This window comes from Tamandua tetradactyla, chromosome 5 (genome assembly GCF_023851605.1).
Source record: "Tamandua tetradactyla isolate mTamTet1 chromosome 5, mTamTet1.pri, whole genome shotgun sequence".
Classification (NCBI taxonomy): domain Eukaryota; kingdom Metazoa; phylum Chordata; class Mammalia; order Pilosa; family Myrmecophagidae; genus Tamandua; species Tamandua tetradactyla.
This window is the reverse complement of record NC_135331.1, coordinates 27,532,287-27,548,967: the sequence shown is the minus strand read 5'-3', so window position 1 is coordinate 27,548,967 and position 16,681 is coordinate 27,532,287. Positions and strand designations below refer to the sequence as shown.

General features: G+C 41.9%; 1 protein-coding gene across 5 annotated transcripts in view; it reads left to right on the top strand.

The window, feature by feature from the left end:
- DGCR2 (DiGeorge syndrome critical region gene 2) overlaps nucleotides 1–16,681 on the top strand; it is a 111,079-nt gene that overhangs the window by 26,842 nt on the left and 67,556 nt on the right. For all 5 annotated transcript variants that reach the window (XM_077160325.1, XM_077160324.1, XM_077160327.1 and 2 more), the window contains one exon: nucleotides 1,932–2,054. In XM_077160325.1, the coding sequence (XP_077016440.1) occupies nucleotides 1,932–2,054 (123 nt within the window). The remainder of the gene's footprint in view (nucleotides 1–1,931; nucleotides 2,055–16,681) is intronic.

The following is a 16,681-nucleotide window of genomic DNA, read 5'->3' as shown; positions in this document are numbered from 1 at the left end:
AATTTTCCATACTATCAATTTCTGGTTTCTTTGTCCCCAAGAGTTTAGTTCTCAGTTTATAGTATTTCCTGTCGTATTTTACTATAAGCTACAAGGAGAAGCCAGGCTGAATTTTCCATGTTTATTTGGAAATCTGTTCAGCCAAGTATCTCACCTCGTTGCTTTCAAATTCTGCCTTCCATTCAACACCAGGACTCAAGTTTTTGAGGGGGTTGGGGAGGGCAGGGGCAGGGGTGGGGCATGGGCTAGAAATCCAGGACTCAATTTTTGTGAAATTCTTTGCCATGTTAAAACAAGGGTCACCTTTCTTCTAGTTTGCAACATCATTTCTGTCTAAGGCCTCATCAGAAGTGTCTTTTGAGTCCACATTTTTACCAAAAGTCTGTTCAAAGCAATTCAGGCTTTTCTATCAAGCATATCCTTAATATTCTTCCCAGAATTTTCCCCTTATCCATTTAGAAAGCAGTCAGTATTTTTGGTATTTGCAATTCACAGCACCCCACTTCTCTGGAATCCAAATCTGTTTTTGTTTGTCAAAGCTGCTGAAATGCAATATACCAGAAATGGCTTGGCTTTTACAAAGGGAATTTATTAAATTACAAATTTACAGGTCTAAAGCCATGAAAATGTCCAAATTTAGGCATCCAACAAAAGATACTCTGATATTGAAGAAAGGTCTCCGGCATCTGGAACACCTCTGTCAGCTGGAAAGGCAAATGGTTGGCGCCTGCTGTTCTTGTTCCCAGTTCTTTACTTCTAGTTTCTAGTCTCTGATTCCAGCTTCTTCTCTGTTTGTAGTGAGCCTCTCAGGTCAGGGTTTTCTGTTGGTCCCGAGGCCCACTGTATATCAGCTGGCGCTCGGTTCAGGAGTCTACAGCTGCTGCTTGAAGCTCCAGTTAGCAAATATTTCAGCTCTTTAGCCCATGTGGCCTCTGTCATAGCTACTCTGCTGATGTGGCTCAAGAGGCACATACAGGTTCGTGCCCATGTTCAAATAAAACTTTAAGAAAACAAGAAGGGAGGGCAGAATGTGTCCTATTGCTGGCCCCTGCTTCCACTTAAGCCCTTTTTTTGCAGTGTTAAATTAATTAGTATTTCCATCTAGTTCCCCAGTTATAATTGCTTCCAGAAACCATTGCTAGTTTTACCTTGCTTAAAACCCAGATCTTATCATGTTACTTATTGGCTAAATAACCTCTGGCTCCCTACAACATGCCAATTGAAGGTCAGAATTACCTTACGACAAGAGCCTCATGCCTAACATTTCTGATATTAACTCTGGCAGTGCCTGCCTGTCAGCTCCGTGTGTCCTAGAGCCACCAGTCTACCCATTGGGCTCTGTACTCCCCTGCTCCGTGATAGTCCCTCAAGCCCTGCCTTCTCTGGAGCGCTCCTCCCCTTTCCTGCTGAACCGCAAATCTTACTTGGAACCCTGTCACAATCCCCCTTCTTTAGGAAGCTGTCTGAACCCCTTGGTTGGAGACGTTTCCTCCTTCCTTCATGTTGTAGCATGCTCTTGGAGCCGTCTGTGGGGGCTGCCACCGTTTGCTCTCAATGAAACGTGCATGTGTCCACCCTGCTGACCTGAAGCCCTGAAGAGGAAGAGGGAGAGGAGGAGGAGCTCCTCTCTCCTCCAGCCCAGCCCAGAGCCCGAGTCCGTAGACACCTGGCTAGCGCGTGTTGGTCATGACCTGCGAGAACGAGTATCTTGGGTTGGGGTGGCTGGAGTGTGCCCTGGGAGCTGGTTATAGTGTTGTTATAACAGCCCTTCTCCATCTTTGGGAGCGGGGACCTGGGCCCACCCCAAGGAGGTAGACTGGGCAGTTGCCACCAGGTCCACCCATGCACCCCAGGCCTCCGCACAGTTTTGGCTACTGGGCACTGTCACACCTGCCTCTTCCTCACTGGCCTCTTGCCCTTTGGTCCCACAGAGCTGCGGTGCAATCCGGGGCAGTTTGCCTGTCGCAGCGGCGCCATCCAGTGCATCCCCCTGCCCTGGCAGTGTGACGGCTGGGCCACCTGTGAGGATGAGAGCGACGAAGCCGACTGTCCTGGTGAGTCTGGGCAGGCAGGACACGCGGCCCCTCTCTGTCCCAACAGGGCTCTGCCTCCCATACATGGTGAAACTGGTGTGAACATTAACCCATGCTCTTTCCATGTGATGGACAAGTATTTCTAGCTGACTCCCCACCTTTTCTTTCTTCTCTGTTTTTTTAGAGAGATGCCAGACACAGGTAGATCCCCAAACCTGCAAGATGGCAGGGCCAGGACCAGCAGGAGGCAAGAGAGGTGCCTAGTAAGCAGCCCTGAAGGAGGGCCTGCTGACCCCGTGCTGGCGTTACCCAAGAGTGAGCGCCTCTTTCCACGCTGCACCCTGACTCCTCTCCTGCCTCACCCTGGTCCCAGCCCCCCTGGAGGTTTGTCTGGAATCATGAGGAGCATGCTGTTTTGGGCTGACATAGGCCTTGCCTCACCCCTCGTGTTCATTTGCCCACTAGCCATTGTAATTAGTGGATGCCCCCCGGACATGTGGACCCCTCAGGATGGCTAGTGGGTTCTCCTGGTTCCTGTCCCGGCACTTTGAGGAGCACAGCCCACCCCAGGGGTGACTGTGTTCACCACCTCCGGGTTCTCACCTGGGTTAGGATGGAAGACATAGTGTGTTGCATGTGCCCTTGTGTATGCGCGTGTGTGTGAGAAGACACACACACACTCACATGCCTATTTGTTTAAGATCTTGATGGTTCTCATAAGGATCCTAATGGGAGGAGGGTGTGTCTTCCCCCAGCTTGGGACTCGGAGATCTGAACTTCTCAGCTCAGCATTCACATTTCCCAACCTAGTGCAGTTGTACTTTGCTACCTCATTTATCATTATTTCCCCTTAGCAGCTCAGCTGGGCCATTTTCTCTTCCCATCCCATTAATAACTCCCTAACTGAGTGCTTTCCTCATGCCTTTCTCTTTTCCTGGAATTCCATTTCTCAGTTTCTGCATGTATGAATTGTGCTTGGCCTTTGAGGCTGAGCTCAGGTGCTGCTGTCACATGCTGGTGTCTTTGGTACCCCCAGCACCAGGTTTTTCCTCTCCCTCAGTGTCTAGAACCGTCTGCCACTCTATCCATCACTTGTGTCCAGGCCTGATCTCTCCTTCCAGTCTGAGAGCTCTCCGGGGACAAAAGATCTTTCCCTTCCTTACCAGGACCTTGCCTGGCACTGGGGTTCCTCCAGACGTTGAGTGAATTAAAAGTATGCTATTGTCTCGATAAGGCAAAGAAGAAAATCCATAGGGACCTACTGAGGGCGTCAGGTAGGGCATCATAGAGAAGGTGTTGAGGGGTGTTCCAGAATAAGCAGGGATGGTCCATGAAGGTGACCATCTTAAAGGGTCCCCTCCTGATGACCCCTCCAGCCTGGCCTGCCTCTGTTGGATTGCTGTGAGAGTCGGGGTACTGGCATGCCTTTGGGTGTCCCTGGGTCTAGGAACCCATCTGACTGCTCCTTACGGGAAAGCCCAGAGAGAGTGAGTATCCCAGTAAAGGTACAGTCCGGCATATGTAAAGAATTCCTGCAGATAAACAAAAGACAAACATTTCACCAAGAAATTGATGAGAATTGCGATTAAACATAAGAAAATATATTAAACCACATCAAGATTTCTAAGATTTATGGTGAGATACTATTTTCACAGCCAGTTAGATTAGCAGAAATTAAGATGTGTGCCACAACCAAGTGTGGGAGAGGATGTGGATGGCTAGGAAATCTTAATCTACCACTAATTAGAAGAGTAAATTGATAACCTACTTTGGAAAACAACCATTATCTTGGAAAGCTGAACATTCTCATATTCTGTGATCCAGGATTTCCATTTGGGAAAACACTAGAGAGATTTTTGTAGGTGTGTTCATACTAAAATATCTTGGAAACAACCCAAATGTCTGTTTATGTGAAGGAGTGTGTCTTAGTTTGCTAGAGCTGCCATACATAATGAAGGCTTAAAACGATGAAGGTCTCATAGTTCTGGTGGCTAGAAGTCCGAAATGAAGGGCTGTTCTCCCTCTGGAGTTGTCTAGGGAAAACTCTGTGGCTTGCCTCCCACCTGGCTCCTGGTTGTCCCAGGGGTTCTTTGGCTGTGATGCCTCTGCCCCCATCCCCACTTGACCATCTTCTTGGTGTCTCTTTGTCTCTACCTCTCCACCTTCTGAAGACAGTCACTCCGCTCCAGTATGACTTCATTTTAACCTGCCTGTTCCCATCTGGAACCACACTATTTCCAAATAAAGTCACATGCGGAGGGATGGGGGGGTTAGGATTTCAGCATGTTTTAGGGGGATACAGTTCAACCCATAACTGAGTTATTATGCCCCAACAACACTGAATGTTAGGTTCATACAACAACATGGCTGACTCTTAACAACAAGATGTCAGGAGGCTAAAGCAAGTGGCCAGACACTACACACTTCATGATAGATAAGCAAAACTGATCATTGTGTTTGTTTACAGACCTGTACATAAAATTCTGGCTCATGGTTCCTTCCTGGTGGGGAGATAGAGGGATAAGACTGGGAAGAGGTAAATATGCAAATTCAACCCTACAGATGATGTTTGAGTTCTTAAGTGTGGGGCGTGGGGGTCATGACTGTATTTTATTGTTAGGTTTTGTATCTTGCTTGTGCAATTCACCCATAAATTCTTTGGGCTGTTTCACATATTATACAGCTGGGTTTTTAGTTTAAAGAAAAGAAATAAGACTTAGCATAGCAGAGACGCTACATCAGTGGGCCAGTTTGGGAGAGGGAGCAACACATAATGAGCCTCACTGCCCAGCAGCACCCCTCCATCGTATGTCAGAGATGGTGGGCATCAGCATAGGAGTGGAATGGCAGTTGATTAGAATTCTCTTTAACCACCCCTCACTCCCTATTCACTCTGCAGAGCCAGACGACTCTCCCACTGGGAGACATGAGGTTCATTTTAGAAATCTCTGCTGTCCAGTATGGTAGCCACAAGCCACTGTGATTTCTGACCACCTGAAACGTGGCTGTTTGAAACTGAAGTGTGCAACCAAGTATAAAATACACACCAAATGTCAAAGGCTTAGTACAAGGAAAAAAATGTAAAATATTTCACTAATAACTTTTTTATTATTACAGGTTGAAAATTCCTTGATATATTGGGTTAAATAAAATATTTAAATTAATTTCATCTGCTACTTTTTCGTGTTTAAATGTGGCTTGCATTGCATTAGTATTGGGCAGCATTAGGACTTAAAGTCTGGAAAATAGAGGCACCAGGCACCCCACCAGTAGATGGGTTGGTGGGAGTCAGAGAGGTTGAAAAGAGAGGAATTAAGGGACATTCTCTATGCTGACATATATCACCCTCTGTCCTGCACCCCCAGTGCCAGCAGCCAGCTCTGTTTCCCCAAGTAGGAGACTAGAAATTTCTTTCCTGGAGAAACTGGCACTTGAGAAAAGAGATGCTCACATTGTGGAGAGTTCCCAGCTACAAGGCCAACGCCCCATGGTTTCTCATGGGGAAGCTCACCTGGCACCTGGCCAGCACCTCACCCCCTCATGCTTCCAGGGCCTCTGGCAAGCTGGGCTGACATCCTTTTGATAACAAAAGGCTTTGGGAGAAAGCATTCACTATGGAGGGCCAAGGCCCAGATTGTCCACACAGAGTATCCCAAAGTAATAGGTCTGCACAGTATGTTGGCTAAACTTCAGGGCATGGAACCAGGCCCTCTTCCTCGACTGTGGACCTTGAGGTAAGGTGCTTTCTGAACTTCATTTTATCTGTCTGTAAAATGGAGAAAATAATACACACCTCTTAGGGTTGTTAAGATTAAATAAAATGATTCCTATACAGTGCTTGGCACAGCAATCCCTTCATATATATTAGCAGTTATTGTTAGTTAATTCAGGGAATAAAAGAAAACTTGAAAAATATACTCTGTCTGCTAAACATGAGTAGAACATGAAATTAAAGAACTGAGCAAGAAAGAGCTCCTAAATGTTAAAAAGTGAATCCAGAAAGTCCAACATCTGATTAGTAAGAGTTCCCTTGAAGAAAACAAAGATGGGTGGGGAGGGAACCAAGAAAGAAGGCATGAGGAAAATTGCCCAAGAGCGAAGGGTCATAGCTTCGGATTGAAAGGACTTGGGACGATAAGTAAAGAGTAGACCTGGGCAAGAGCCCTTCTTGAGCCATCACAGGCCCTCGGGGATGCAGAGAGCACTGTGGTGTCCAAAGAGGACAGCGGTCCCATGGAAGTGTCAGTGGCTGCAGCACCCTCATGTGAGGAGGCAGCAGGATATGTGTGTGTGTGTGTGTGTGTGTGTGTGTGCGCTGAGTCCCATGAGGAATTGTCTAACTCAGAAATGTGGTTTTATCTTTATTCAGTTTATTCATGCACACAGTGTAAATAGTCACATGGTTCCATAAGCCTTTTTTACAAAAAAAGTAGCAACCCTGTGGGTCCCTCTGATTTCCACTTCTCAGGAGCAGACTTTTGATTACTTTTAGCTGTTGCATAATGATCTGTTTCTCTAAATTCCATGTTTTTAGGCATTCTTTCTTTTTTTTTTTTTTTTAGCTATTTTATTGTAAATAGAACATATATACAAAGCAGAGAAAGAACAATAACTTTCAAAGTACAATTCAACAAGTAGTTACAGAACAGATCCTAGAGTTTGTCATGAGCTACCATTCCACCATCTCAGATATTTCCTTCTAGCTGCTCCAAAACCCTGGAGGCTAGAAGGAATATTAATATACTGATTCAGTAGTCATACTTATTCACCAAATCTGTTCTCTCTGTTATACCTCCTCCTTCTTCTTTGATCCTTCTCCCAATCTATAGGGATCTTTGGGTGATGCCCATTCTGGCATTTTCTTGTTGAGAAGGGGTGTCCACATTAGAGGATTAAGGGGATGGAATTAAACTGATAATCCTGGAGAGGCTGGTCACTCTGGGTTCCAGGATTTGTCTGACCTAGGAACCCTCCGGAAATTATAAGTTCTAGGAAAGCAAACTTAGTGCTTGAAACCTGTATAGAGTCTCAATTTGAGCCCTAGGTTTTCTCTTTAGAATTTAAGATTGATGTTGGTTGGTGCTTAGCAAACCAACGGCAATCAGCACTATCTAACTGAGGCTTGCATAAAAGCAGCCTCCAGAACAGCCTCTTGACTCTATTTGATCTCTCTTGACCACTGACGCCTTATTTTATTACACTTCTTTTCTCCTTCTTAGTGTGAAAGGAGTTGTCAATCCCAAAGTGCCAGACCAGACCCATCCTCGGGAGCCATGGTCCATGCTGCCAGGGAGGCTTTCACCACTGAATGTCATGTCCCATTCAGTGGGGAGGGTAATGACTGTCCTTGCAGAATTGGGCCCAGAGAGAGAGGCCACATCTGGGCAACAAAGAGGTTTCCTGGGAGTAACTGCTAGGCCTTGTCCTGGGAGTCTTAGTTTCTCCCCTGCAGAAATAAGCTTCATAAGAGCAAGCCTCAAAATCAAGGGCCTGGGGCCGTGCAAGGATAGCTCCGTGGTAGAATTCTCACCTGCCATGTGGGAGACCCGGGTTCAATTCCCGGAGCCTGCACATGCCAAAAACTTAACAAAAAGCCTTCCTTTGTACCAGTGGCAGAGAGAGTCAAGAAGCTACTCTGGAGGTTGCTCCTACACAAGCTTTGGTTAGACCTTGCTACCTATCATAACCTACCAAACCTCAACCAGGACCATTCCAGCCAATCATAAAGAACACCTAGGGCACTATATAAGATTCCACAAGGATTCCATGCACTAGTGTAACTTTCCAGAAACCTACAACCTTCAGATGGGTCCCTGGTCCAGATAAGTCCTGAAACCTAGAGAGACTAGCCTCTCCAGAACATCAGATAATTCCATCTGCCTATCCCATATTAGTGACAGACCCTTCCAACATGAAAAAGTTTGAATGGCCATAGCCCAAACACCCCTAAAGAGCGGTGTGTTAGTTAGATTCAGTTGTCAACTTGACCAGGTGAGCATACCTAGTCTTGTTGCTGTGGACATAAGCCAATGGTGCGTGAACCTCATCTGTTGCCAATTACATCTGCAGTCAACTAAGAGGCGTGTCTGCTGCAGTGAGTGACATTTGACTTAATTGGCTGGTGCTTAAATGGGAGATTGCAATGTAGCACTGCTAAGCAGCTCAGCATTCCTCATCTCAGCACTAGCAGCTCAGCCCAGGCCTTTGGAGATGCAGAAAGAAATCACCCCGGGGAAAGTTGTTGGAACCCAGGGGTCTGGAGAGAAGACCAGCAGAGACTATCTTGTGCCTTCCACGTAAGAAAGAACCTCAGTGGAAAGTTAGCTGCCTTTCCTCTGAAGAACCAACAAAATAAATCCCCTTTTATTAAAAGCCAATCCGTCTCTGGTGTGTTGCATTCCGGCAGCTAGCAAACTAGAACAAGCGGGATAGAAATATCAAAGGTGATGGTGGAGTTATACAGAGGATTTAACAAATGAATATGATTGCTGAATCAGTACGTTGCTATCTCTTTTAGCCTCCAGTATCTTAAAGCAGCCAGAAGTAAAAACCTAAAATTGTGGAATTGTAACCCATGCCAAGCTCTGATATATATTCTACCACTAACTGTGCTGTGCTTTGAAATTTATGGCTTTTTTGTATATATGCTATTTTTCACACACAAAAAAAGTCGAGTGTAATGATAAAAAAATATTTATACCTTCTAGCCTATATTCTGGAGCAGCTAGAGGGAAAAATCTGAAAGGATCCTATGATAACCCATAACAGACTCTGGAATCTGCCTTGTAACTACTTGTTGAAGAGTGCTTTGAAACTATTGCTTTTTTACTTCTTTGCTTTGAATATATGTTATATTAAACAATAAAAAAAGTTAAAAGAAAAAATCAAGGGCCTGATACTTATCCACTGTTGGTGGGAATGTAAAATGGTAGAACTGCTGTGGAAGGCAGTTTGGCGATTCCTTGGGAAGCTAAGTATAGAAGTACCATATATGATCCTGCAATCCCATTACTGGGTATATATATTCAGAGGACCTGAGGGCAAGGACATTTCACACCAGTGTTTATAGCAGCCAGTATTTAAGATTGCAAATGATGGAAATAGTCCAAATGTCCATCAGTGGATAAGTGGCAAACAAGCTGTGGTATATACATAACAGTGGAATACTACACAGCTGTAAGACAGAATAAAGTCATGAAGCATATAACAACGTGGATGAAACTTGAGGACATTATTCCTAGTGCAATTGGCCAGAAACAAAAGGACAAATACTATATGGTCTCACTAATATGAACTAACATTGATGAGCAAACTTGGAGAATTGGAGTTAAGAATGTAGGTTAGCAGGAGATAGAAATAGGGTAGAGATTGGACAGTTGGTGCTAAAGGAGTACAGACTGTACAACAGGACTGATTATAAAAATTCAAAAATGGATAGCACAATTATTTCTGTAATTGTTGTAGCACAATAATGTAAGTACACTGAATGAAGCTGAATGTGAGTGTGATAGAGGGAGAAAGGCTGGGGGCACATTTTCCAGAAGGAAAGGTAGAGGATAAAGACTGAGATGGTATAATTTAGGAATGCCTAGGGTGGACAATGATGGTGATTAAATGTACAAATAAAAAAATTATTTTTGCAAAAAAAAAAATAAAGATTTTATATATATATATATAAAATCAAGGGCCTGGTCTATTTTCCTGGGAGTTCCCAGTCGTTGCAAGGGTACCCAGGCTTCCCAGATGGGAAAGTTCAGTAGTTCCATATATATATATATATTTCCCCCACTTTGGATCCTCTAGGAACTCCACCAATATCTCCCCAACATCAGCCCACCACAGTCTGAGATGTGTCCCTGCCCTACACTAAGCCACATGGAACTACAAGACCTCACTCCCGCTCTGGACCCAGGAACCTGGGTCGTTCAAATGAGCTAATCAGACAGGTTGATTTAGATAGTGTGTTACAGAAAATCTAGGTCTAGACGTGATGAACCTCTCTGCCTTTGGTCCCATACAGTTAGGTGACGGTCTAGAGTGCAAGCACTATCATTTTTTACCCTGTATTCCAACTTAACTTAGACCCAGCCAGAGACTGGCTTTGTTTTTATTTTTATTTTTATTTGGTTTTCAATGCTTATAATGGCTGTATTCAAAATAGCTCCAAACTGGAAACAACGCACATGTCATTCGTCTGGTGAATGGATAGATACCAGCCCAACTTGGACAACTCTTAAAAAATACGTTATGCTTAGTGGGCTCTACCTACTGGGGGTTAAAGTGAAAGGCTTGTGGTAGATAGTCCTGGACTGGTCTGGCGTCAGCAGCTCAGTCTGCAGAAGTTTCCGTAAGGCAGTGCTTCCCAAACTCTGCCACACCTTCGTATCAACTGGGGATTTTGAAAAAAGCTAATGATGTTCAGTTCCCACCCCGACATTTTAACTTGACTGGTACACAGCGTAACCTGGGCACTGGGGTTTTCTTTTCTTTTCTTTTTTTTTCCTTACCATGTAATCATCCAAAGTGTACAATCAATGGTTCACAGTATCATCATTTAGCTGTGCATTCATTATCACAATCAACTTTTTACTTTTTTGTGAAAAACAGCATATATAAAAGAAGCAGTAAATTTCAAAGCAAAGCACAATAATTAGTTGTAGAACAGATTTCAGAGTTTGGTATGGGTTTCAGTTCCACAATTTTAGGTTTTTACTGCTGGCTGCTCTACAACACTGGAGATTAAAATAAATATCAGTATAATGATTCAGCAGTCATACTCATTTGCTAAACCCTACCTTTTCTGTATAACTGCACCATCTCCTTTGATCTTTTTCCCACTCTTTAGGGTTATTTGGGCTATGGCTATTCTAACTTTTGGGTGTCGATAATATGAGATGGGGGATGAAACTAGTTGATGTTCTGGGGAGACTGGACCCTCTGGGTTTCAGGACTTATCTGGCCTGTGAACCTATCTAGAGGTTGTAGGTTTCTGGAAAGTAATCATAGTGCATGAAACTTTTGTAGAATTTCAGTTAAAGTCCTAGGATTGGCAAGAATGGTTCTGGTTGGAGTTTGGCAGACTATAATAGAAAGTAATATCTGGCTGAAGCCTGTGTAAGAGTGGCTTCTAGAGTAGCCACTCTTATTTGAACTCTCTCAGCCACTGATAGTTTGTTACGTTTCTTTTCTCCCTTGTGGTCAGGAAGGGATTGTCAATTCCTTGTGCCCCAACCAGACTCATCCCCGGAAGTCATATCCAACATTGTCAGGGAGACTATCACCCTGGATATCATATCCCACGTATGGGGCAGGGTCATGATTTCATATGCAGAGTTGGGCTTAGAAAGAGAGGCCACATGTGAGCAACAAAAAAAAAGTCCTTGTTGAGAAAAGAAAACAAAACCACCTCCTTCCTGTCGCCATTAGTGCAAACTTTTCTGTTCTAACAAGTTTGTATTTTATTTTGCATTGCCACGGATGTGCTTGTTTTAAAAAGTACATCCCTTTGGTAATAATGGCTCAGTATTTGTTTGTGTTTAGAGCAGTTAAGGCAAATGTAAAGACAGTTTTAAAAATGCATTATAAAGTAATAAAAGGTAACAATTTAAAAAAGAAAAAAAGGTCATCTGGAAGCAACTCTTAGGCATATCTTAGGTAGGCCACCAACAAAATAAGCTTCACAAGAGCAAGCTCAAGATCAAGGGCTTGGCCTATTGATTTCGGTGTCTCTAATGTTTGAGAGAGTATCAGGGAATTCCCTCGTGGTAAAGTTTAATAGCTCCATATTTTTACTCCCATCCCTCAAGGGGCTTTGCCAATACTATTTTTTTGTTTTAAATTTTTTTATTAATTAAATTTTTAAAAAATATAACAAAAGAAACACAAACATACTTATCATATGATCATTTCTTAGCACATTTGCATCAATTCAGAAAAAAAATAAAAAGAAAACAAAAAGAAATAAAACGAAAACGGAAAAAAAAATTATGCATACCATACCCCTTACCCTTCCCTTTCATTAATCACTAGCATTTCAATCTAAATTTAACATTTGTTTCCCCCTATTATTTACTTTTATTCCATATGTTCTACTCATCTGTTGACAAGGTAGATAAATGGAGCATCAGACACAAGGTTTTCACAATCACACAGTCACATTGTGAAAGCTGTATCATTATACAGTTATCAGGAAACAAGCCAATATTTCTATAATTATCTGCTCAACACATTCTGGGATGTGTCCAGACGTACACCATTCACTTTCAACGTCTTTCGTTTTTGTAGCCACACCATATTCCATCATATAAATGGGTCACTGTTCTCCATTGTGCTTCGCAGTCCTTAGATCCTTCGGGTCCCTCCATCTATTGGGCATCATGGATGATGTCCAAAATAAACAAACCATGTCTTACAGTACCCTTGCTTGGTTGTACAATTGGCAGCACTCTCAATTTTAGACAGTTTTCATTGGTCTGTAAGGACAAAGAGCCGACAAATACAGCGTCACCAACTATCAAACCAAAACTACCACTTATCGCGTGTCCCTCCCTCCCAGTTAGTTGCTCTGGTACTGTGCTGTGGTACTGTTGATACCTTCCTGTTAACTGTTGGCCATAGCATTAGCCATTCTCTCTTAATTTTTCCTATAGATGAGGAAGGCTCAGCTGACCTTTACCCATCATCTCTTCTTTCTCTGCTGAGTCTTCCTCCCAGCTGGGCTGGAGAAGAGGATTCCATTTTCTTACTGTTCTGGCTTAACATCTTGTTTTTTTAACCTGAATTGATCATTGCCACCTTCATTTCTTTGTGTGTGACAACTTTATAAGTTTAAGTTTCACATACCATACAATTCTTCATTTAAAGCACACCAGTGGCTTGTAGTATGTTCTCAGGATTGTGCAGCCATCACTATAATCAATTTTAGAACATTTTTACCATTCCAAGAATAAACCCTGTACCCATTAGCAAGGCACTTTGCATTTTCCCCAAATGGCCCAGCTCTAGGCAACCATTAATCTATGGTGTGTCTCTATGGAGTTGTGTACTCTAGACATTTCCTATAAATGGAATCATACAATATGTGGTCCTTTGTGCCTGGCTTCCTTCACTCAGCATAATAATTTCCAGGTTCATCAGATCATTTTTTACCTACAGCTGTCTTTAATTTTTTAGGTTTTATTGTGATATAATTTATATAGCATGAAATGCACTTGATTTAAGTGTACAATTCAGTGATAGTAAATTTACAGAATTCTGCAGTTATAGCCGCAGCTCAATTTAAGAACATTTCTGCTCATGCCCATTTGCATTTGTTCCCTGTTCCCTCCTCCAGTTCCTGGCAACCACTTATCTATTTTCTCATTTATAGAACTGCCTTTTCTGGACATAGATCATAACAGCATTCAGTTGTTTGTGTTTGGCTCCTGTCATTTAACAATGTTTTTGAGGCTTATCTCTGTCATAGCATGTATCAGTATTTCATTCCTACCACATGTTGTTTATCCATTTATCAGTTGATGGACATTTGGGTTTACACTTTTTGGCTATTGCAAATAATGCTGCTATGAATATTTGCATACAAATTGTGTGGATATGTCTTTTCATTTCTCATGGGTGAATAAATAGGAATGGAGTTGCTGGGTCATACAGAAAATTTTTGTATGTTTCAAATTTGTTTTGTTTTGTTTTCTTTTTAAACTTTTTATTTTGAAATACTTTCAAACTTTTTGGATAGTTACACAAATAATACAGACCCCATGCAGAGAACTCCAGCATACCCCTATTCTCCCAGATACCCAGAGCCACCAATTTTAGCATGTTGCCATGTTTCCTGTATCATTCTATCTATCCATCAATCCGTCTCTCTGTTCTAACCATTATCTTCTGTATCAACCCATTTTCTGAACACTTGATGTAAGTTGCGTAATCGTGCTCCTTGAACACATAATTGCCATGTACATTTTCTAAGAACCAGGATATTTACTTACATAACCACCTTAAGTTCATTTATCATCAAGTCCAAGAAATTTAACATTGCTATAAAGCTTGCAGTCTGTTTTCCAATTTTTATATGTCCCAATAATGTCCTTTTGAGCCTTTTCTCTTCCCTTGTTCAGTCCCATCCAATATTGCATTTAATTTATAGTGTCTCTTGAGTGGCTTCTTTTTTTTTTAATTATCCCTTTTTTTTTCTGATTCTTTTGTTTAAATTTATTTATTAATTAAAAAAATAGAGAAACAAAATAAAACAGCATACATAATCAGTAATTCACAATATCATCACTTAGTTGCATATTCATCATTTCTTAGAACATTTGCATTAATTCAGAAAAAGAAATAAAAAGACAATAGAAAAAGAATACGAACACAGGAAAATAAAAATTAAAAAAATTACAAAAAGATTATACCATACCATACCTACCACACCTTGCTTTCATTGATCACTAGCATTTCAAACTAAATTTATTTTAGCATTTGTTCCCCCTATTATTTATTTTTATTCCATATGTTCTACTCCTTTGTTGACAAGGTAGATAAAAGGAGCATCAGACACAAGGTTTTCACAATCACACAGTCACATTGTGACAGCTGTATCATTATTCAGTCATTCTCAAGAAACATGACTACTGGAACACAGCACTACATTTTCAGGCAGTTCCCTCCAGCCTCTCCATTACATCTTGAATAACACAATGATATCTACTTGATGCATAAGAATAACCTCCAGGATAACCTCTGGACTCTGTTTGGAATCTCTCAGTCATTGACACTTTGTCTCATTTCCCTCTTCCCCCTTTTGGTTGAGAAGGTTTTCTCAATCCCTTGATGCTGAGTCTCCGTCCCAAGATCTCTGTCCCATGTTGCCAGAAAGGTCCACACCCCTGGGAGTCATGTTCCACGTAGAGAGGGGTAAGGTGGTGAGACTGCTCGTTGTGTTGGCTGGAGAGAGGGGCCACATCTGAGCAACAAAAGAGGCTCTCTTGGTGGTGACTCTTGGGCCTAAATTTTTTTTTAACTTTTTTTATTGATTACAAAAAATTAACAAACAAAACATTTAGATATCATTCCATTCTACATATATAATCAGTAATTCTTAATATCATCACATAGTTGCATATTCATCATTTTTAGTACATTTGCATCAATTTAGAAAAAGAAATGAAAAAGAAAGAAAATGATAATAGAGAAAAAAAAGACTATACATACCATACCCCTTACCCCTCGCTTTCATTTATCACTATTTCTAATTGAATTTATTTTAACATTTGTTCCCCCTATTATTTATTTTTATTCCATATGTTCTACTCTTCTGTTGATATAGTAGCTAAAGGGAGCATCAGACATAAGGTTTTCACATTCACAGAGTCTCATTGTGAAAGCTATATCATTGTTCAATCATCATCAAGAAACATGGCTACTGGAACACAGCACTACATTTTCAGGCAATTCCCTCCAGCCTCTCCACTACATCTTGAACAACAAGGTGATATATACTTAATGTGTAAGAATAACCTCCAGGATAACCTCTCAACTCTGTTTGGAATCTCTCAGCCATTGACACTTTGTCTCATTTTACTCTTCCCCCTTTTGGTTGAGAAGTTTCTCTCAATTCCTTGATGTTAATTCTCAACTCATTCTAGGGTTTTTCTCAGTCCCTTGATGCTGAGTCTCAGCTCATTTCAGGATCTCTGTCCCACGTTGCCAGGAAGGTCCACACCCCTGGGAGTCATGTCCCATGCAGAGAGGGGGAGGGTGGTGAGACTGCTCATTGTGTTGGCTGGAGAGAGGGGCCACATCTGAGCAACAAAAGAGGCTCTCTTGGGGGTGACTCTTAGGCCTAAATTTTAAGTAGACTTGACCTATCCTTTGTGGGGTTAAGTTTCATGTGAACAAACCCCAAGACTGGGGGCTCAGCCTGTAGCTTTGGTTGTCTACACTGCTTATGAGAATATCAAGAATTCAACTTGGGGAAGTTGAATTTCTCCCCGTTCTCACCACTCCCCGAAGAGGGCTTTGCAGATACTTTTCCACTCACTGATCGAATCACTCTGGGATTCATCAGGGCATCACTCTGGACAAATCAGCAAAATCTCATGTCCTACCTGAGATTCCAAGTACTTATGACATTCAATCAAATTATCTACATAAGTTATATTAGGAAATGCACTAGTCAAAATATAAATTTTGTAACAAATAAACATTTTTTGCTTTAGTCTCACACAGAAGGTGACATTTTAAAATATTAACTATCATCTATTTTCAGTACCCTGCAATAATGACATTCCTTTGTTCTTCCTCATGCAAAAACATTTTTAAAATTGTACCTTCTACATTTCACTGTTATTATACACTCTAGGCATTCCTAGATTATACCATCTCAATCTTTAACATCTATCTTTCTTTCTGATTTCATTTATGTCCCCAGCCCTCCTCCCTCTATCATTCTCACATGCAGCTTCATTCAGTGTTTTAACATAATTACATTACAGTTAGGTAGTATTGTGCTGTCCATTTCTGAGTTTTTGTTTCCAGTCCTGTTGCACAGTCTGTATCCCTTCAGCTCCAATTACCCACTATCTTACCCTATTTCTATCTCCTGATGGTATCTGTTACCAACGACATATTCCAATGGAGGTTCTCTGGGGGTG